At 41.7% G+C, this 23,355-nt stretch overlaps 1 protein-coding gene and 1 long non-coding RNA gene across 2 annotated transcripts; both read right to left on the bottom strand.

Moving 5' to 3' along the window:
- Window positions 1-8,607: 8,607 nt before the first annotated feature.
- On the bottom strand, window positions 8,608-16,577 carry LOC118232727 (ras-related protein Rab-18-B-like). Its single transcript, XM_035427787.1, has 7 exons — window positions 16,194-16,577; window positions 13,955-14,010; window positions 12,652-12,713; window positions 11,871-11,943; window positions 11,288-11,406; window positions 10,581-10,647; window positions 8,608-9,956 (listed from the first exon to the last, which is right to left on the bottom strand). Exons 1-7 carry the CDS (start codon window positions 16,259-16,261, stop codon window positions 9,784-9,786), a joined length of 618 nt encoding a protein of 205 aa, XP_035283678.1. The 5' UTR covers window positions 16,262-16,577; the 3' UTR covers window positions 8,608-9,783.
- Window positions 16,578-19,026: 2,449 nt separating this feature from the next.
- LOC118232729 lies at window positions 19,027-23,336 on the bottom strand. Its single transcript, XR_004766381.1, has 3 exons — window positions 23,169-23,336; window positions 20,137-20,223; window positions 19,027-19,144 (listed from the first exon to the last, which is right to left on the bottom strand). It is a non-coding gene; the product is annotated as an uncharacterized LOC118232729 (long non-coding RNA).
- Window positions 23,337-23,355: the final 19 nt, after the last annotated feature.

Here is a 23,355-nt window from a genome sequence, read left to right as displayed (position 1 = left end):
AGTCAGTTACAATATACAACGATGCTACGGTATTTAAAAAGGACTTGTCACACAATCAGTATGATGTGATAGCCTATGTGGATAGTACATGACGGGAACAGCATGATTGTTTGATATAATAAAAAAGAAAGAAATGATCTGCCCCCAGAATAGACTTCATGACGTAGCACTAGGAATCATTCTTGGCAGTCGCCGAAATCACAATATGTGCTATGAAAAATAAACCGACACACATCAAATGCTTGAAACAATGTTACCGTTTTAAGAACATAAGAGACTGAATTCTACATTAAAAAATTATACCTGATGGTATACGTCGTCTTTCAGACAAATTGCACCCTTCTGTCTGCGCTAAGACAGATCAAAACCACTGCAGGCAGCTGAATTGAACTGTAGCAAGGATATACATTTTTTTTCCTTTCTATCTAAATGAAAGGGTTTTTCCTCTTCCTTTTCTGCTTTGCCTTTTCGCCGCCGTAATCCGAGGGGAAGCCCGCAGGAGATATCTCCTGACAACGGGGCTGTCTCTTAATGACAAAGACATCGTCTAACCTTCAAACCGGGACGCGACGCGGTCCAATCAGACAACCTCACCCAGTCCCAGAGCTCCAATAACTGTCATCCGCTCATCCCTCACCGCGCGCTAGTTTGAGACTCGGGTTTAACAGCAGGTCCATAAATCTAGCAGACTTACTTTGAGAAGGCCGTGTGGGGTCGAGGAATCAACATTTCACGTACCCCTTTTTTCTTATTTCACTCTTCTCTTTACTGCCTATACATTAAAATCCAGATTCTCCCTAAAGCCGTCATCTGTCTGTGTGGCTAAACGCATGCAGTTGGCACATGGTGTTCACGGAACTATGCGCGAGAGATTCAATAAATCACAGCACCGGGAAGGCAACACTGCAGCCGTCCGGGCAACATTATCTATTGTAAGCCCCGTTTCCACAAAACGGCTTGCGTTACGCGGTGCAGAGCTCCACGTCGCAAGAGTAAAAAGTCAAACTGTCGACTCGTTTTTTTTAAGTAGCCTATATGTCCCCTATGTGAAATATGTCAATCAGATGATTAGCATGTAATCCAATAAACTGCTATCTCATTTCAGCCCAGTTTCTTGTGCATAAAGAGCACCTTGTCCTAATTAAAGCTGGAAAACACCGATTTTGCTTTTCGGAGGGAGCGGGACCGTGACCAACATGAAAGTGTGCTGCTTATCAGTATCAGAATTGATATCGTAACACTGTGTTTTGCAAAGGTGATGCTGTTATACGGCCTGCAGGCATTATTTTTTCCCTATTAACTGACACTGCATGCATCTACTTCACGTTCTTTATATATTTGTGTTTATTCTATAATAACATTTTTATGCCAAAAATTCCTTTAATAAAAAACTTGTTTTTAATGACGTTTTCCTTTAAATAAAATCATCAAGAAAAATACGTTTTAGCATAATTTTCAGAATAGTCGACCCTATTGAGTGTTATGGTGCACTATAAAATTACCAGTGCTTTTAACTCTCAACATTTGTGTTTCCAACACAGATGTACTCCAAATGTACTCTATCAGAGTTCACTGAACACTGAATATCGTACGATGCTTCTCTCTCTCACTCACAAAGATTTGATATTTAATGGCGTGATGGTGACCATATTGCTGGATAGTTCCGTGTGATCTCTCAATGGATGCTGTGGTTATGACAAGCAAACTGAAGCTACATCACTCTCGCTAAATTAAAATATCAATGCGTCTACTTTTCTGTTCGGCTGATTCTTTGGCTTTCTGTCATGATGATTTATATTGTATTGGTATTAGATATATTGTACTGTGGTTGCATGCAGTAACTCTCCAGAGGGCCATCCATTCTAATGATAAAGGTAGCTATGCCCACATCATTTCTGAATGGCTTCTTGAAACAAAAGCTAAGATTTGATTATGAGTGATAAATAAAACCAGTATGCAAACTTATTACGTGTTGTTACTGGAGGTAATGACTAGAGGGTGCTATCACTTGGAAAGATTATGTATATTATGCCATATTTTACTGAGGTCTTGATCAGTAATCAGACACCACTTGAATCCTCACAGCTAAACAGCTTACTAACTGAATGTACAACAACACTGTAGCCAAAATATATGGGACATACTTGGAGCTGCTAGTTACAATTTTTAATACTTATATAGTATATTCAATCAACGATTAAAGTGGCAGAATCCAGTCCAATGCAAAATTACTAGAAATTGTCTGATACTGTTCTGAAGATAGATAGGCTTTTGATGCAGCTGTTGGTCGTACATACATACATTGTTTGGTTCTCCACAATTCACATTTCTTGGCAGACTACGTAAGCCATTTTCTCCCTTTGTTTTCAGTTTAATGTATGCATTGATTTATTTTCTTACTCTTTCTTGTTTTATATATTTTGCTTTCACACCCAAACAGAAATCTGGGGGGCGACATAGCTCAGGAGGTAAGACCGATTGTCTGGCAGTCGGAGGGTTGCCGGTTCAAACCCCGCCCTGGGCATGTCGAAGTGTCCTTGAGCAAGACACCTAACCCCTAACCCCTAACTGCTCTGGCGAATGAGAGGCATCAATTGTAAAGCGCTTTGGATAAAAGCGCTATATAAATGCAGTCCATTTACAGTCCAAATCTAAGCTCCATTATCCAGTTTCACACACAGAAGCTGGTCAAATCTTCTGTGCCTGTATTTGTATGCACATAACTGCACAAATGTCTGAAATGTTCATTTCTCCTCTCTCTCTCGCTCTCTCTCTCACACACACACACAGTGATTCATATTATTCTAGTTTTTCTATTCCAGTCCAGTCTAATGGTGTTCTATGGCGTCATAACAGAGTTGTCTATACAGCTTTCTGGGACATCTCTGTTTGATATCATCAAGACTTATGTCAGGAGCTTGGGATAAGGGGGTACGTGGAGGGTGGATTAATGAGGAGAGACAAAAGCAGGAACTAGGCACCCTTCCTCAGGCCCTTCCATCTGAATACACAGCGTGGCTCACGTCTGATCTGATAAGCAAGCAAATGCCAAGAGCCTCTTTAATCTGTCTATTGAAATTGTGTTTGCTTTCAAAAATCGAAGGGTGTTCACTAACCCTGCCATTGACCATGGGTCTGCACTGATAACACCTCACCTCTAGAGATCTTCCCGGTGGCTGCATTCAGCTATTCTGGCTCCTTAGCCGTCAAACAATTACCAATCACCCCAGCCCACCCTCCTCCATTTCCCATTTTAAAGAGTTCACTCAGTTACAGGAACGTATGTTCCATCTTTCTTTATCCTCCTCCTCTTCCTCGCACTTCCAATTCACCATTGTCGGTTTCTTAATGATGGCAGGTTTTTCTTTGCTTTAATTCGAAGCATGACACTGTCCGTTTGCATAGAAATTGAATATTTCTCATTTTGTGTTTGGAAAGTGGGGTTGTGGAGTTTTGGGGGGGGGGGCGGTGGCATTGTGGCAATACCCTTCCGTTCCCTGAAATGAAAATAGGAAAGTATAATAATTAATTCCTCCAACATCAGTTGTGCCACACAAATGACATTATGAGTGGGGAAGTTTTTCATTAAAGTGACCAGATTAAAGATTTCACTTGGAAGCCTGCTGTAAATGAGCACTCGGGCCACTTGAGATGAACGCTCTTCAGCAGCTACCATTCATCCTAAACTGAGGTGGTATGATCTTTGCTGTGCATCATTGAAAAAAATCATTACTTACTTCAATTATGCAATGACATATAAATCAATGACAAAAGACAAATCGTGTACACATTAAAGAGTGTGAGAGATCTGCCATCTTAAATTACAATTTCACTTATTTATTTTCACATTTAGGTCATTGTCTCATTTATTTGGGATAAAGTGCTTAGAATGATTACTTATAGGAAGAGAAAGCAAGTTTAGTGAATCTTTATGTTGTTACCATGGCAACCAATTGACCTGTTCCCCAGTTTCTTCTGCAACAATCTGACTGGGTACCATCAGTTGGGTAAGTAATTTGCCCTGGGTCACTAAACTGGAGCACATCACCAATTCTGCAATGGCAGCCATTTTGGACCGAAGTTTCAGAACAATTTCAAGTGCAGACCATGTATTAGGACGATAATATTGCCTGAAATGGTGAACACAACCATGGGAACAAGCTATAAGGCGCATGCAAACCTAACAATCATGTTTACACATGATTGGCTGGCCCATTAACCAATGATAAATGAGCATTCTGGCCTCTGGGCCATTGAGGTCTGACTTATCAGGAATAGGAACAAAGGAAAATAAACAACAACAAAAAAAAAAGAAACAACACTGGTCCTTCCGAGAGGGAGAGAGATGTTATCCAACGTACCTTTCAGTCTGATTTATAGAGTATCATTGTTATAGTTTTCAATACAGTTCAATACAGACAACACTGATTGCTTCTCTCCAGTCCTTTTCAGCATCTACTGTGCTGTCCACATCCCCCACCTCGTCTTTAATTGGCTTTGAAGTGATTTTCTACTCATTAATCAATGACGAGTCATCAGAATGGGAGGGGTTGGCTGGCATGAGTTCCCTATATCAAAACAATAGAACTGTTTTTTTTTTTTTTTAACTGAACTGTACCACCATTTTAATCGTTTTCTCTTAAAACATTTTCTTCCACCATTGCTGATGCAAAGAATACATAATTTATAAAGATGCTATCTAGTTTTATGCCCTTATGAATCCACAGTAATGCTTCCGGAATGCTTTAAGGAAAACATGCTTCATCTAATCCAGAGATGAGCAAAAAGGGCCATACGTATCTGCTTCTGGTTTTCATATCAATGTCTGGTTATGTTAGCCCTAACATTTGAAAAATGAAACATTTATGCCATCTGTTATTTTAACTACATTTTGTGAAAAGCGCATGAATGACAACCAAAGACTGTTCTTGTGTCCCGATATAACATGTTTTCCTGTGATCTAATCTACGAGTCCACTAGTGTTGGTGTGTATAGAGCCAATTAGCTCATTTAGCAAGGGTAATTGGTGGAAGCAAAACCATGCATATACATGGGCCCTCCAGGACTGGAAATGCCCACCCCTGGTCTAACCACAAACCACAGAATCTATCATCACTACTACATTACCACTGTTCGGTAATCCTAACAATTCGCAAAAGGTTTCTGGCATGAAGCACTTATGAGTAAGTAGACAGTGTATTGTATTTGGTGGTTCACTAAGGTTTCTGTTATGGATTGACATTGTTTTGTGAAATCTGCCATTTTTTCTGAATAAATTATATCCAACTGTTTACAGTATGCATTTGTTCAAGAAAAGTGAAATAGATGTAGATGTTTATTCAAATGTGATCAGTCAGTAATTAAATCATTTGGTTAATGGGCTGCACCAAACTCATTATCTCTCTCTATTTCAATAATCACAACCAATTACTTTGTTAAATGGTCAACTAGAGTGACAAAGACTCGCAGTGGATTTAATCTGCATTACTCGTTAAAACAATCTGGTTGCCAAAAATGCAGGGCCCCAACTATGACTTACGGTTTTTGACATTGAAGTACCTAATTTTGTTTTATTAGACTTAAAGGTATCAGATGTCCCTCAGCCTTAATATCTACACAAAACTGTATCCTAATGGTAACTGTAAAGATGAAAAATGTCTGCAATATTCTGCACCCTGATGGAAAGCCTAACCTCTCACTGGCATTTTACTTCTCCACTTCCGAAAGGCTGAGTGGAGTTAAAATGACAGATGTGATGGGTTTGTTTAGTTTCGTCAGTGTTCAATCTGCCTCTCTCTCTCTCTCTCTCTCTCTCTCTCTCTCCCTTTCCACCTCCATCTACACCTTCACCAACCAGGGGATGGCTAAGCGGACAGCTGTGACAATATCACGTAAACAGTGACTGCCAGCTCGATAAATGCTTCTTTGACAGGGCCTGTGTGTGTGTGTACTATTTTATTGACAAACAAAATGATGCAATCTAGGCTGAGTCAGCAAATGCTAAAATGAAGCATAAAAAGAAAAACACACAAATAATATATGCAACTGTCATGTGGCTTGGTCACAGGAGTCTGTTTAGTCTATATCCACAAAGTGGTACAGGGCTGAAGCATGTTTCAAAAGGGTGGGGGGAGGATACCTTTCTTTTGCTCCCTTTGTGGGTGGGGAGAGTTTCATCCAATAGTATAGTCACTCAAAAATTAAGGTATGAATGCTGTTTATGTAGAAGGAGAAAGGGGGATCTCCAAAAACTGCAGGCCTTTCAAGATACTTTCAGCATGCATTGTGACCATAGATATCTCAAATCAGACAACAGATTCGCTTTTCAGTGTGCATTGTGACCCTAGATATCTAAAACCAGACGGCACATTCACAACAAATTTAGCTGAGAGCATCTCACTGAACGGAAATCTAATATTGTAACTCATTGGTGGACTGCATCACATTTTCCTCTCAGGTTTTCCTGAAGTTGTTATTCACACAGAAATGCAGATGTAAAGGTACAATAGTAAATATAGTGAGCAGAGTCTCAAAGGCTATTAAAAATGTAAAGCGTTCACTCTGGTTGGGACCAGTCATGTTTTGGAGAAGTAATCAGAGCTACTACTCTACCCCATAAATAAAAATTAATTCTGTTACTGGCTGGAAAATGATTGCCAGACGTCACCTAGTGGCAGAGAATGGAATGACAAACGGAGCCCTGAGGCAGACTCCTGGCTGGCGGCAGCTTCTCGCTCCTCTGAATGCCTCGCTGTGATGGATGGCACTGCCCGGCTGAGGTTATTGTTGTTGTCTAATAAAACCTGGCCATCCAGTCACACCGCTGTGAGGGTTTATTTTCAACACAGCTGTCAAGAATAAAAAAGAAATAAATAAATAAAAAGAAATAAAGAACGATTCACAAATGCACCAACGGAATCTTCATCCTGGAGATTCATAGAGCTACAGTACATTGCTTCCACAAGCTGTTTACAGTGTCTGACACAGCAGCACAAAAACTGGCCAAAATTTTAATCCCGCCTTAAAATCAATCGTGTAAAAACGAATTCAATAGTTATGAATTTGCATGGGGCGGCAGTGTATTATAGTGCTTAGGAAACTGGGCTTGAAACTCAGAGGTTGTGGATTAATTTTCTGCTGAGGCATTGGCATTGTACCTTTGAGCAAGGTAGTTAACCTGAATTGCTTAAGTAAATATGAAGCCATGTAAATGGATTGTACCCTGTGAACTGTAAGTCACTCCGGGTAGTAGTGTCTGCTAACTGTTATTATGTAATATACTAAAGGAAAATTAATAGAAATAGTAATAGAAATTCCATTAGAAAATTGGCATACATTTACACATCTGGATATATAATGATGCAAGCAGTGAACATTACTGTATCTTCAGCAATGAATGGAGCATTGCCAGTGTATCCATCCATCCATTATCTGTACCCGCTTATCCTGGTCAGGGACAGGGGATGCTGGAGCTTATCCCAGCGTGCATTGGGCGAGAGGCAGGAACACACCCTGGACAGGTTACCAATCTGTCATAGGGCACACACACCATTCACTCACACACTTCTACCTACTATGGGCAATTTAGAGTCTCCAATTAGCCTACTTGCATGTCTTTGGACTGTGAGGTGAAAAGCCAGTGAACCATGTTACTGTTTCTCTAGACATTATGGCCTCTGGTATTCCTGTATGATGAGTTCCTGCAATGCTGCACTCCTACCTCCAGCTCTCAACCCCTGTAGGGCAGGAAACTGTGGTTGAACACTTCACCTGTTTCACAATCTACATGGAGACAGTGTCGACTCATTTTCTGCATGTTTACCGAGAACCTGCAAGACACCAGAAGGACGGGGCAACAAGCAACACTACATTTACATCGATACTGTATAAAAAACCGTACTCCTCATATCCTATGGATGTTCACACTGAACAAAGCTGCCATCTGGTGGACAAGCTTACGAGAGAGGGGGGAAAATAATACACAAATTTGTGTACATTCCCCATATCAACAGTGTAGGCTTCACATATAGGTTTCATCAAGGTTTTCTTCAAACTGAGAACCTCCTACTCCCAAGAATACCATTAATAAATGTGTTTTTGGTGCTGGGCAGTTGCCAGATACAGTAAGTATTAAGCATGATGTTTATTAATGCTGGGATGAACCTCAGTATATTATAACAAGTTCTTAAATGTGTCGAAGATTGAGGGCTTCTGAAACAAGGTATTAATAGGGCTGTGACAGGATTTCTGGCATTCTCAACATTTTGCCATGCATTTAAAGGGCATATCATATGTTCAGTACATACATACACAAAATTGTATTTCTATAGGAAATTCTTGGAATGCTCAATTAAAAACCAAACTAGAAATTACAGAAAGAATTGCCCTTGAACATGCCCTGCCATTGTGTATCCTCAGAAATGATGATTCTTAGTGTGCACATGTAACAAATCCTGTCAAAAAAGACAGCATCTTAATACTGCTCATTATTAAATAGGTTAGTTTACACATGCATTACACTCCAAACAAAATGTCTGATAGCATGCTGTGCAGTTTAGAGGAAACAGTGAAGGTTTTTGCACACAGAAAAAGGCATGTACTTCCCAGCAAATTCCCATAATCATTTTATATACAGCCTACAGGGGCAATTCAATCAACGTGGATTGGCTTGACATTCAGTAAGGGAGAAATTCAATCCAAGTGGTTTGGATAGAATTCCAATGATGAATATAGGCAATCATACATTTTGTTCACAACATACATTCTTTTTTATTTTGACTAAATTATACCTTGACATTAGAGTGACCCATCCAAGAGAATGCATCCCCACTAACCCTTACCCTAACCCTTTCTACTGGTGGTCATATAAACCCTGAAATTTAATCATCTTTTTGTGCCATAACCATCACGTTAGCCGCACATCCACCCACTGCATTTTTAAGTTATGTCCTTTACAGAAACGATCATAAAAGGGTTTCACATGGTGGAGAGGGGAATAATGCTTTAAATCGACCGTTAATTCTAACACCAACCCGTTTCGCATTTTGACTTGATCATCTCCATAGACTGTCGGGGGAGCTACCAAGTACTATCAATCACTAACTTGTTCAATCAAATGATCATAAAAAAATTGCCTCCACAGTGAAACACTACGAGTTGTACTAGTGAACCACTAGTACAACTCATTTGGAGAGAAGAAACCACACAGTATGTTCTCACGAAAGAAAACTGCAGTTGCAGATTAAAACACACTATGGAAAGAATGCTTTACTGGAAAGAGGGGGGAAAAGGAAAGACATTGCACTCATTTGTCAAAATGTTGTCATAAGTCACATCTGAAAATCAAACACCAGGCAAGAAAGTTCATACATTATTTTACACTTAATGAGATAAATGCGTCACCAACTGCATTACGTACAGAGGATTAAAACATACGTTACTGTAAAAGGCTGAACGGTTGTCCCTGCCGTGCCTGTAAATGGCACTGGAACCCTGAAGCAGCAGGCCGCCAGTTACCATGGCGAGGGCAGTTCTGCCAGGAGGCCAAACAAAAGCCCCATTAGTCAGGAAGATGAGGGTGGCTTGGTTTTTATCTAAGGTTCTGAGAGTGCTGCCTTGACGTAGGCAGTGTGCAAACAGCAGTGTCCCTTTGACCACAGCCACCGATGGGCGAAAGCCTACACTTCAGTGGCTGTTTAAATAGCGTCTGTCAACCTGTACTTTATTGTGCGATTAAGTTCGGTTGTTGTCTTTTAGTTGTTTTGGTTTTTTGTTTTGGTGGAGTTAAACTAAGGAGCAGTATCTCGCACAAGACCCCGCCGGCTGTTGGTCTGTGCTGGACAGCTGAACCCCCTGGCTTCGTGTGTCATTCTCCCACAGCCCTGGCGTCTGGATGATTTTCTCAACCAGCTCCTCGAAGGCGCACTGGACACCGTCCCGAGTCTTTGCACTGGCCTCTAGTGGAGGGAGGGAGAATTACACAAACAACAAGAAGCGTTAGGAAAAAAAAATTTCTAACTGATCATATTGGGGGGGGGGGGGGGATAGTGGTCAGGTATGGACAAATTTCAAGACAACCAAAGTAATGTAAATGGCTTGCTCCCTGAAACAAATCGACTTGCAATCAATTATTTATATATGTTCAGCTTACTCTAGCCCCCGGTGATTTCCAGATTAAATTGATACATTTTTCAGCATTTATCTACCCATAAGACAAGTGATAAACCTTGCCCATGAAATGAGTACTGGGCAGGATTATATGATAACATTGGAGGACTGCACATATTCTTGAAAAAGATGCAAGGTTTACACACAACATGCTTAGCATTTATCCACCAAAAAATAATGTCAAATGACTCATCCTTCCAAGAACTGTCACCAACCGTAAGCACTCCGATTTTTTCCACGGCAGCTGAATTCTGAGGTCTAGACGGCTGACAGTGGGAGGTGAGAACGTGCAATGAAAGACACGTCGGCGGTGTGCTGACAGGTGCCACAGGCGAACCCGAGCGCATGAACCGCCACACAACTGGCCGTGGGCCCCAGACGGTGGCCTTTAAAGAGCCTGCATCACAGCGTACCTATGAAAAGCATGGAATGTTTCCTCGCAAACTTCAGGCCTTCGTTTCGGTCTACTTCACGGTTCTCCTGAAATAAAGGGAATGGTAAAATTAAAGGGACATTCAAATTGAACAACTGGTCAGTTCTACCAGAGAAGGAATGAAAGAATTATCCCAGTGAAAATGAAAGTATTGGTTAACAGGACTCTTCAGCAGAGGAAGTAGTAAGTAAACAGCCATTATAGTGTATCTCAAGGGTAACTGGAAATAAAAGCTGAGTTTATTTGAATTTTAAATATCTGAGAAGGTTTTCAGGGGAAACCCATGTGCCCAGTACTTATACATTTTGACTTATACATACACCATGCTGTATATTTCACTCTAAATCCCCCCCCCCTTTTTTTTCATGACACTTGTTACATGTTGCCCCATCCCAGCACTTTTTGGTAATTTGTATTTGTCCTAATACTGTCGCTTATTCTTCTGCCTAGTTGGCTTTGCAGAGGTTAGGTCTGAATAGTGTTCACTGTGTGAACTAAACTGTGTTCTTGGCTAGAAATAGCTGTACAAAATAAGTATTGTATCTTACTGAACCTGTGTTCAGTAGTTGTCTATGACCATGAAATGCACTTTTTGTACGTCGCTTTGGATAAAAGCGTCTGCCAAATAAATGTAATGTACTGATATTTATTCTGATGAAGCATTTAAGGAAACGTACACACACTCACCTTATCGATCTTGTTCCCAACCAGCATTTTCACCATTTCATTCTTTGTGCAGTACGTCTCCAGTTCATTTAACCAATTACCAAGTTTTGAGAAGGTGTCTCGCTTTGTAACATCATACACTGGATGAAGGAATGACAAAAATGACACCTTTATCCACGAAATCCTCCAATCGCATGTATGTGCAGACCAACCACCCCTAATATCAGTTACAATTACAGCACTAAAGACTAGAAAATTTCAACAACACAATGGATTTTTAAAGCACACTCGGGGAAAAATGGAAGCTGTTGACAATTTCAGGTCCAGATTTTGAATAGAAACCTTACATCCTCCTTTTGAGTTTCCCACAAAAATGCCAAATGCATTATCAGTTCAACTTGGCATTATGCAAAAAAAGAAACCTGTGTAAAAATGTACAATTTTGTTCAGGTATATCTAGTTACCATTGCAGCTTCGTTGGAGAGAAGGAAAAGCTTAATAAAAGCTGCAGATGCAAATGCAAATAATCTGAGGACTAACTACAGCCTGAAATGACACTACTTACTGCAGGAGAGCTTCTGTAGATATTACTGTGTTTACCCACCTAGGATCACACCCTGGGCTCCTCTGTAGTAGCTGGGAGTCAGGGTTCGAAAACGCTCCTGGCCAGCCGTGTCCTACCAAACACAGGCAGCCACACTCAGTAAACTCAAACGGAGGAAAACAAGGCTCGCTGAGAAGCAGAAACAATCACAAATGCACACACACAAACCAATTTCTCGTATTATGTTTGTGCTGTGTGCAGTATTTTGTGTTAGCGCGTAGTGCAGGAACATTTGGAAATGAAACGTATTCCTTTCCAAAGAAAGTTCTGTGACGCAAAGACCTCTGCAGACTTCTCGGTGTGCAGCCCCAGAAGAAATGTGTTTTTCTACAGAAACGCTGTCAGCAGTTGGCAAGTCACGCAGCATGGACAATATATTATTACCACCAATCAGCATGCACCAGATGGACGGTTGTGTGTGTGTGTGTGTGTGTGTGTGTGTGTGTGAGAGAGAGAGAGAGTGTGTGTGTGTGTGCATGTTCCAAGCTTCCAGGTCTAATATAAAACGTCTACTGAAGTCTATGTGGCAGTGCACTCGTTCACAGCATATCACATTAATTAGGTGAGGTTACAAACCTTGCTCTTTGACAAAAATAGCAATACCACAGTTTTCTCCATAAAAGACAGTTTAACATGCTGACACCTTTTTCCTGAGTGGGTGAAACTGTCATTTTAGGTTGTGGATTGGATGTGTGTCCTCTGTGAGTACAGTGATCTCACACTCTCCAAATGAACCTCAAAATTCCATAAGTCTCTCTGAAGCACAAACAGCAGCATTTACCCATATTGCGAGCTTTGCTCTGTTTCCGTCCACTGCCACAGTTTTCACTTTGAAGTCCACACCTAGATGCACAAGAACAGAGTGCACACTTAACTCTCTGTGCGCCCCATAAGACAGACATGAACACAAGCTGAAAGTGCCTTTAATGCTCTGAATTCAGAAACTACATAGTGTAACGGCTACACAAACACAACACATCAAGCACAAACTTTTAAACTCTGATGCTGACCTTTGGCCTTTGTACAGCACCAAACTGCCCAGTGACTTTAAATACACTTTTATAAATAGGTTTTTAACAATAGTGGAAAGGAATTTCCCTATTAAGCCAAATAGCTACATCTGTAACATAACTAAGCAAATGCATTACTGAGTGCTGTCACTGTTGGGGCCAGAATGTTTTGCTTTCCACCTCCAAAAATAACAGCAATGTCAAACTGTTAAATGCATATGTAAAAACAAAAGCCTGGATTTTGACTGTTTTGACAACTCAGTCTAATGAACACAGAGCCAGTCGCGTCAGCAGGCCGTTTAAAGGCCTCGTAAGATAAACATTGGTCTCTGTTCTGACGTTTGAGGAAGCAGACTTTACTCAGCACAGCTGGCTACAGCTGGCTTTTCACTGTAGCTAACACCGTACAAGTAAGGAATGTTCAGAATTCATTTGAATCCCCGAGTACCTTAGTAATGGCCAACCAAAATAAAAACTTTGATAAATTAACAGCAAAAGAATGCAGGCTAATTTTTCCCCCAATGTGGCAAATCTGATTGACAATGTAATTTCAGATACACCTTTCAGAACAATTTTTAGGTTTAAATTAAGTAACCATATTTTCTAATTTAATAACCATCGGACCTATTAAAACATGCATACCCAGTATACATAAATGAAAACATGCATCATCATTGGCTATTATTTTTCCATTTTTCTTTAGAACATAAATCATTGGCAGTGTCTGTGAAATAGTTTAAGCTTTTTAGTGAAAATGGATCCATCTGTGAGCAGCTTGCTGCTGGCATTCAAGTCTCTTGCAAAGTCAAATCCTGTCTGTCCCAACCCCTGCACTGCTGGGACTAGCTGTAGTGTCATCCTGTCCCTGATCAGGGAAGTGTCCTTCAACTAAGGAAGGGTGTGAGAGGATGGGCGCAGTAAAACGTGAATGAACATGCTGCCACTGTGCATAGGTGCAAACATAACCAACTGTGAGGATGGGACTTAACTTCATAATGCTTAGTGTACTGCACACCATGATGTGTCATTCTTAGTGAAGAATTAGGAGTGCACTCAGTCTCAATTCCAACTTACCAATAGTTGCTGCAAGTTCTGGATCAAATTTATCCTCAGTGAATCTCAAGAGAAGACTGCAGGGAGAGAAAAAAATTCAAATAAGAGAAATTAGAAAGGTTTCCTTCAGAGTGCATCAAACTGGAGGGCAGACTGAGCTTTTCAGATACCCTCAGTCAACTAAGACTGCACGGAAAATACACTGACCTTGCCAAACTCTCTGTGAAACCCTGAGATAACACCATTACTGACCTCAGAATGAACTACTGGTGAGGTTCTTACTCCACATTTTGGAAAGTTCAGGAATCAAATGACATAAAAAGAATACATAACTACAGCCTCTGCTGCTACCACAAACAACAAATTGTCTGCTCAGCTGTGTTGCATTCAGATACTTAGGTAAAACAAATAAAAACCTTCACATTCCAGTGTCATAAATTTGCATTATCCATCTCATTTGTGTGGCATCTCAAACTGCTCATTTTCCAGACTGTGAACTGCACTGCAGCAGCGCCCTACAGTGGACAAACTCTATTACTGCAGAAGCCATTCACTCAACCAGTCAACCAGCGAGTGGTTGGCTACTATTACAGCCAATAAAAATCATCTTGAGGCTAGTCTTAGCGCAATACAGACTGTCTGACAGCTCCAATGTGAAAGATGCCAGGGCTGTGTGGAGCCATGCTTGTTTGTTAGTGTTGCAGTATTGGCCACATGACACGTCAGTGTTAGTTTTCCCATCCTTACGAAACACACTGCCTCCCTGGGGTATATTTCACAAAACATGATGGCTGAGTTAGTTGGATAACTGCTCAGAGTAAAACCAGGAACAGCTGTTTTTACTTCAGTCCATGTTCCAGATTTGGGAGGGTTCAGGGTTTCACTTATTGCAGCTGTCCAGCTAAAACAGTAATCCTGCTTTGTGAAACAGGGTCCTGGTCATGCAGCCCAGTCTAGAGCACAACATACTCATCCTTCAGTTCTCTGCGGTCCTTTTGACAAATTTCCTCACATGATGCTAATAGATGTGAATGCTTTACTGCGAAACCTGTAGGCTCCCAGCTGGCATTTTCTACACGTAGTAAAGTCCTTAAAACTTTCAACATCTATTCCACTTGATAAAACTTGTCCATTATCTTAATGAAAGCCTGGTGACAGCAACTGATTTTCAAGAAAAGCACATTATGCCATAAAAATTCTTAGCATGTTAAACAAAGCAAAGCTTGGGAGAGTCCAGGTCAGGACAGCAGTGTTCACAGAGAGGCCTTTGTGTTAACGTACATTTAAGGTGTGAAGGTGTTGCTGCTCTTCAGGGCATAGCAACAATTTTCTGATTGGAATCCATCATCTTCTATACTGTACTGTTTTCACGGATAAATATGTAATGTCCTCTCTCTTTTTTGCCTCTCGCTCTCTTTTTGGGAAAAATAAGCTGATAATAAATATTTTCAAATAAATGTAACAATTCTAACAGAGCACCAAAAAAACTAATAAATAAATAAAAAGAACATAAGTTTGTGCGCAGTGAAATTATATTTTGAACCTTCTGACGACGTTAAGTAGTCTAGCTGTCTAGATTCTTGTGTTCATGTTTTATGGCCGGGCTAGCTATACATGTAACTATAGCCAACCATCCACGATACTAGATACATAATCATAACTTGCAAACTGTTAGGATCTAATAATACTGATCCAATAATATACTAGCAAATTAAAATGGTATGATACAACTCTTTAGTTACTGAATAGCTAGCTACGTTCACTGGCAACTTTTTTTACAAGAAGCAGGCTAACGTACACAGAGCAGCTGAATGTTATGTAACGTTGGCTTGATAACTTCAGTGTCGTTCTAACAAGGCTCCCTGGTCCTGGATTCCAGCTACCAAGTTACTGTTTAATCAGATCATACTAAAGCCAAACTTAAGTAAACAGCATTACTGTTGACGTCATTTTGTTGTCCCGGTTTTAATCGAAAACACCCACGATCAAATATCTACCATAATAGTCAACTTTGGAGAGACACCGAGTATTTAGAAAGCAAGCCATCCGTGAGATACACCAGAAGCTCAGGGAAGTAGCCAACAATTCACTAGCTAGGACGAACTCAAGACAGAGAGGTTAGCTACAGCTAATTTTAAATAAATAGCCATGTTGCTAACTACATTACCGCAAACCTAGAAAGTCGTAGCCACCTATTGGGTGATAGGTTTTGTATCTATTAAAAGAAAGATTACGCATAAAATATTTAACGTTAACTTACCTGGATTTTCCAACGCCGCTTTCTCCGATTATCAATAGTTTCAGAGTTGTCAGAATGCCGTCGTCCATGTTCTTGTGGTTGTGCTAAGCAAGTGACGTTAACTTAGCTATTTAGCTAACTAGCTAACTTCTTAACAAACAGGAAACGGACCATTCGCTGACTGTTTCGGCTAAACTAGCTAGTTGTGCTTCTGAGGTTTGACGACAATCACGTCATCACGACCGTTCTGGTGTAATCCAATCAAAACCCTCCAAAATGTGACCCGAACGTTCTAAAAATTAAAATAAAAAATAAAAAACATCCCCTTTCACAGTCCCTGTTCCTGTTGTAGGCCTACACACGGGGTCGCTGGCTGCTAGCGATCAACAAGTTAGGACTGGATTGGTGACTAACAGCCAATTGCTATGGAGGCGATAAACAAACGCATACGTGTAGCGTGGTTAGCTGCAATTTAAACCTCTTGGTTAAACTCGCTTAAACCACTAGATCATAGAATTCTTCATTTCGAAGATTCTGATATGTTCTAGTTGTAATGCAGTTCGGTAATTTAGAGGATTAAACCTGAGGTTGAAACTCCAGCTAAGCACCCTGCAATTAACCTGTTATGTTTAATTACATGAAATGGTTTATTGTGGTTTTATATGTGGGCTACACGAATGTTTTAGTGAATAAACCCATTTAGAATACCAAGGCCAATTTGCACAAAATGCATTTTGCAATCTAAGAATTCAGAGTTGTCTCCTATCGTTCGCAATCTCTGACCTGCAGGACGTTTGGAATGTTATTTGAGTGCAGTCAGGGCCAGGGAATGATACCAAATCGTTCAAGTGGAAAATTAAAGATGTTTAAAAGAAAACCTAAATTCGATATTTTAATGGCAAACCCCTTACCTGAGCGGAGTATACATTGAATTTCCCCTTTGTCCACTAAGAAACAAAAGGTTCATTGAGAAAGGGCTGTAGCTCTCTCTTAGCGTAAATAATTACCACTTTGGTAGACAGATTCAGGGACACCAGATAGGCTACTGTTAAGAAGAATAGGCATAGGCTACTGACCACCAGTGATGCGATAATCCTCTGGTATCAACAATGCGATCAACTTTCGTTGTAAATCGCCCTGGGGTAAGAATAGATAGATAGATAGATAGATAGATAGATAGAAACTTTATTGATCCCGTAGGGAAGTTCCCTTAGGGAAATTCAGGTTTCCAGTGAGTACAGCACCATAAGTTAAAAAGTTAACAAGTTAAACATCACACACCAAACATAGAGATAGTAACAATATACAGAAAATAAATAAAGAAAATAAATAAAGAATAAAGTAGCAGCGGTTATATAAAATAGCAGCGGTTGTTCCAGTTTAATTAAATAGGTAGTAAACAATAAATAATGAGACTGTCCAGTGTGATGATGATGATGTTCAGGTGATCAGGCCTAACTCTACTTCTTCAGACCTCAGACCTAACCTATCCTCCCCCACCCCCTCCTCTCCCTTCCAACTTTGGAGTTGTGCAGTCTGATGGCACGGGGAACAAAGGAATTAACGCTTGCTAGATGACAGTAATGTGTAATGGATTCATTCTTTTGTGACATAAGGTCACTAATAATGTGATACGCTAGAAAGCCCAGAAAGAATGTTCTTGCCAGAGTCGGTCTGATTTATTTATTTTTAATTCTTTGAACGGATTTTAGCCGTGATGGTAATCATTAACCATGTCGGCTACTGTACGTAGCCTATAGGCTACAACCTGGTTATCTCAATGTGCAGGTAGCGCGATCAAACACAGCCACAGGACACATAATAATAATAATAATAATAATAATAATACATTTACTTGTATAGAATGTTAAACATAAAAAGGAAATTAAAATTAAAAGGACATGGTAATAACAAGATGTCACAAAACAAGAGACCTTGATACATTGTGACGGTCTTGCAGAGGTAAACTATGGAAGCCCATTTCCGCCAGTAAAAGAAAAATAAGATGAAAACTTAGCCTTGATAATAAAAATATCCCTATAGTAAGTCATAATTATGAGATAAAAAATCAAAATTATGAGATAAAGTCATAATTATGAGATAATTATGTAATGAACTTACATCATTGTGTTTGGAAGATGGTGGACAATGCATGTCGAGGCTCGGCTGCTCCTGTTTTTAGCCAGAGAAGATCTACAAGACTGTTGACGGCAAAGTGATTGTGGAGGATGAGTTGCTTAACTTCCTCGCTGTGAAAATTTAGACATTAAGCCAGGACGAGATCGTCCTGTTGGCTGCGAACCCTTTTGACTCCAAATGGATAGAGTCCTCGAAGAAAGTGTTGTTTGAACTTTGCCCTACTACTACACAGCGGTGCATTTCCCATAAAGGGCCACAGAAAGACATCAACAACATGAAGAGTTGCCTTAAAGTAATGAATGAGTGTGGGGAGAAAATTCCCAGATTTGTCTCTCATTACTTGGATGAACTGCCGCCGGTGACATTTACCAACATGGATGTCTCGAGCCTACTTGGGAGAATGGAGCAGTTGTACGCTGAGGTTTGCTCTATGAAGCACGCAATGCAGCTACAGGCTGATGTAAGCGAAGATCTTCGTGCTATCACTGTGGAGATCAATGGCCGAGTGTGTGCATTGGAGCGTCCCACAGACCTGACTCGGGGCGACGGTCCGGATGCGTAGGCGGCGATGGTCGGAGCCACTGGCGTGGGCGCGATGGCTGGGGCTACTGGCTTGGACGGCACAGCGTTGGGGGCTGCACCGGCGGGAGCCTCGGGCTTGGGCACCAGAGAGAGATGCAGCTGGGGCTTCCGCTCTGGATGTGGAGAGGGCTGTGACAGTGGAAATTCCCAGTGGGCTAACGTCTGTGCCAGGCTCTCCAAAGTGGAGTCATGTTGTGAAAAAGGGCCAATGCATGTTCTAGAGAACGCTGCTGCTCAGTCAAGATCGCGTACTGTCACCACCGGGCAGAAAAATAAATCCAGTAAGGTTCTGCCTATTGTTGGCACCGCAGCTGTGGGTAACATCAAAATGATGGTGAGTGTTTTTGCTACCAAGTTTCCGCCAGACCTAGGCGCTAAAACTTTATCTGTGTATCTTAAAGAAAAACTTGGCCGTGAGGTTATCTGTAAAAAGATTGACACTGTACACAGTAGATTCGGCTCATTTAAAGTGTCTGCTGAATGCAATGAGGTTGGCGGAATGTACAGTCTGGAGATCTGGCCAGAAGGAGCACTGATCCGCCGCTATTATGAGCCGCGCAGGGATGGAGTTATCGGGTCAAACACTGCACTTGCTGTGGGGGGAATGAGTGTACCTGCTGGAGCTGTGGGCACTCACTAGTCTTGCTAAATGAACATTCGGGTGTTGTCATACAACTGTCGTGGCCTGCGTCTGGGTCAGAGCGCAGGGGATAAAGCTCGCCGCATAAATGTTGACAACCTTTTGGAAAATTGTGACATACTATGTATGCAAGAGACATTTTTAGCAAAGCAAGACTTGGAAAAACGAAATTCTCTCAATGATAACTTTCATGGGGCTGGGGAGTCTACAACTGACCTTGGCATGGGGATAGTCAGAGGTAGGATACCAGGGGGTGTGGCTATTCTATGGAATAAGAAGCTTGACTCATTGATAAATGTGGTTAGGCTTGGTGTTGACTGGTGTATTGCAATACAGTTTACTCACAATGACAATGAATTAATTGTCCTAAATGTGTACACACCTTAGGAATGCCATCAGAATGAGGATGAATATCTAAATAGGATTGCCTTCATCAATTCCTTTATGCAAGATAATACTTATTCTACTGTATATGCCATTGGGGATATGAATGCAGATATCTCAGACAGGAACTCATTATTTGCCAGTCGCATGGCTCAGTTCTGTCAAGATAATTTTATATTGTCAAGCAAAGTGCTTTTGCCTAATAATAGTTATACTTACATTAGTGAGGCCTGGCACACTACGTCATGGCTGGATCATTGTATTAGTACAGCTTATGCACATGCTTCTTTGGGGTCTATGAGCATTCTGTATGGGGTAGCAACGACTGATCATATACCTTTTGCTATGACAATAAATGTTGAACATCTACCTGTGCCATCTAGAAATGGAAATAGTATCAACAAAAAAATCTGGACTGGTCAACCCTCACAAGGAAACACATCTTAGCCTATTATGCTACTACAGATAAATCCTTAAGTAATATTCATCTACCTAGAGATGCAGTTATGTGTAATGGCGTTAATTGTAAGGATGTGAAGCATAGGAGATCGCTGCTCCATGTATAATGATATAGTAAGTGCTTTGTATGAGGGCAGTAAGCCCTACTATAAGCATAAAAATAACACAACATCAGGTCTGGTTGGAACAAGTATGACAAGGCAGAAACCTGGACTGAGACAAGACAGAACGCTGGACTGGGCTAGACAAGACAGGTACCAACTGGGCTAGACAGGAAGAGACTGGACTCGACAAGACAAGAACGGACTGGACCAAACTGACACATACGGAACCAAATTAAGCCACAAGACGAAACAGATTCAGACACAACACGACAGGACTGGACCAAGACAGACACGGAGCGGACTCACGACACTACATGGAACTGGACATGGACACTACACTGGACTGGACTCAGACGACACTGGAGTGGACTGAGACTGACACAGAAACGGACTGACACAGACTGGAACGGACTGACACAGACAGGGAGAGGGGTAAGACACTAATAGGGAACAGACTGACACTGGCACAGGAACAACAATGGGAGACCTACAAGGACAGACAAAGGGACAAGCAGGTGGGGAGGCACACGGCAAGACCGACAGACACACTAAGGGACAGACAGACAGGGAAGGAGAGGGGTGAATTCAAAGACTGACACGCTGACAGACAGACAGGCAGACAGGCGGGAGAACAGACTGGCCAACGGGCCAACGGCCTGGGGGACAGACAAGCAGGCCAACAAACTGGCTGACAGACACGTAGGCAGACAAGCAGGCAGGCAAACAGACAAGGGGGCAGGTGTGCAGACGAACGCATGGTTGGGAGAATGGACTGGGTGAGATCTCTGGCGCAAGAACACTGGGGGGCGCGAGAACGCCAGGGGGAGCGAGAGCCCTAAGGGGAGTGAGAGCACTTGGCAAGGCATGAACAGGCAAGACAGGTGGCTTCTCCTGCAGGACAGCGGGCAGGGCAGGCCGCAGCGGCCCCTGCGGGACAGACGGAGCAGGGGACCTCTCCGGGGCTCGAGGCGGAGCAGGCGGCCGTTCCGGGGCTCGAGGCGGAGCAGACGGAGACCCCTGCGGGCCGAGCAGGCTGGGCAGGCAGCTCCTGCGGCGCACTGGGCTTGGAGTACTTCTCGGCCAGAGGGGGCATATCCGCGGCCCCCCGGAGATACTCCTCCCAGTGAAGTGCCGTTAAAACTAGGGCTTTAAAGTCACAACACCCCTCAAGCCCAGAGTAAATTAGCCCACCATGGAGGGAGTCCCTCATGTCGTCCCGAAATATCTGGCACACGATTGACTGGGGCAGGTCAGCCTGTGCGGCTACAGCGCTGAATTCAGTCGCGTAATCCAATACATTACGCGACCCCTGACTGATATCAAAGAGTCTGTCGGCCATCTCTCTGGCGACAGGACTGGACCCAATGGGCCTCGGAGCAATCACCGGCTTGCTCCAGACCGGTGGCATGTCTCCAGAAAAAAATGAAAACCCCAGGAAGGAAGGCAAAAAGGGAGAGAAAAAAAAAAAAAAAAAACTCTGCTGGGTCCAGAACTGGCTGGATCCTTCTGTCAGGTGAGGCGAGGGAATGGACCCAAACGCAGAGTCAAAAACTCAAAATCCAAAGGGTAAACAAACCGAGGATATTAATTTTAATAAGTACAAAAACAAAGGAGAACAAAATCAAAGCCACGCAGGGCAAGTCTCAAAAGGACAAAGCAAAGTTCCTTAAACACAAAAACTGAGAAAATGCAGAAATCCAAAACAATGCAAAAACAGAACACGGGCAGGGTAGAAAACACCCAGGACAAAACACAGAGTCACAAGTACACGAGGTAGCACATACCGAAACACAATCAGAAAAGCACACAAAAGGATCCAGCACCTGAGTCAGGAAAGAAAGGAACTTAAATAGACAAGACACTGACGAGACACAGGAGGGCACAATGCACAATCAGGCCACAGAGAGGGAAGGGAAAATGAGACAACCAAAAAACAATAATTGAATAATTGAAAACAATAATACAATTAAACAGGATAAATGAACATAATTAAAAACTGAAGTGCCGCCATCTGGCGGCCCAAAAAGGGAAACGCAGACAACCACAGAACCATGACAAAACCAATTTCAGATTATTCTATTAATGCCTGGCCTTCTTCCACAACCTTTGGTTTTCAAAAGTAATTGATTGCAAATTTTTTTAAATTCAAATTCAAGCAGTGACAACATTTTGACCATTTTGGTCTTTTTCAAGAAAAAAGACCAAAATGGTCAAAACGTTGTCACTGCTCACGGATTTAAGTTAACTAAATCACTTGGGAGCATAATAGCAGTGTGCTGGTATTATTTGCTTATTTTCCACAATGACATAGGGACATATGGTGTCAGCCACTGGCGTGTTCAGATCAGCAGAAAACAGCGTTTAAAGTAGATTTCATGGATACAGCTGCTGCAGCCCTAGTTGAATTATAGGTTTATACTCTTGAATATAAAAGTATAGGCTAATTACCTTTATTCACGAATAATAAATCACTCCAAAACTGACAACCATTCCGCCACATCTGGAACTTGGCAACAAATGGCGACAAATGAATTATCTTGTGGCCACGACTTAATTATCTCGTTATTAATTCGTGGCCACGCAATATTTTTTTTCTCACAAATGTCACCAGACGGGCTCCTTATTTAATAGTAGCAATATATTTACTTGCTTTTATATAACCGAAAGAAATCATTTAAATTGTTTTACCTTATAACTGAAAAGTAGCCTATTGGGAGCTCATAGCCCCTCCCGCGTGTGTTCCTGTTTCCACAGAAACTGTCTTTGCATGTCACGGTGGCGTGTTTCGGGCAAGTGATAACTTCTCGGAAATCCCATGTTTCTCAGAACCGCACCGCACTGCGGGCAAGCTGAGACAAAGTTTCACTTTCGCTTT

This window comes from Anguilla anguilla, chromosome 8 (genome assembly GCF_013347855.1).
Source record: "Anguilla anguilla isolate fAngAng1 chromosome 8, fAngAng1.pri, whole genome shotgun sequence".
In the NCBI taxonomy this organism is placed as follows: Eukaryota; Metazoa; Chordata; class Actinopteri; order Anguilliformes; family Anguillidae; genus Anguilla; species Anguilla anguilla.
The sequence above is the reverse complement of the archived record's forward strand: the minus strand, read 5'-3'. Positions and strand labels throughout refer to the sequence as shown.

What these genes read in the sequence shown, in the direction of transcription:
- LOC118232727 (XM_035427787.1), bottom strand. Translation starts at nt 16,261, where the DNA reads ATGGACGACGGCATTCTGACAACTCTGAAACTATTGATAATCGGAGAA. An exon ending in AGCGGCGTTGGAAAATCCAG is followed by an intron (nt 14,011 to 16,193) that starts GTAAGTTAACGT and finishes CTCTCCCTGCAG; the next exon opens with TCTTCTCTTGAGATTCACTG. An exon ending in TTGGGAACAAGATCGATAAG is followed by an intron (nt 10,648 to 11,287) that starts GTGAGTGTGTGT and finishes CCTTTATTTCAG; the next exon opens with GAGAACCGTGAAGTAGACCG.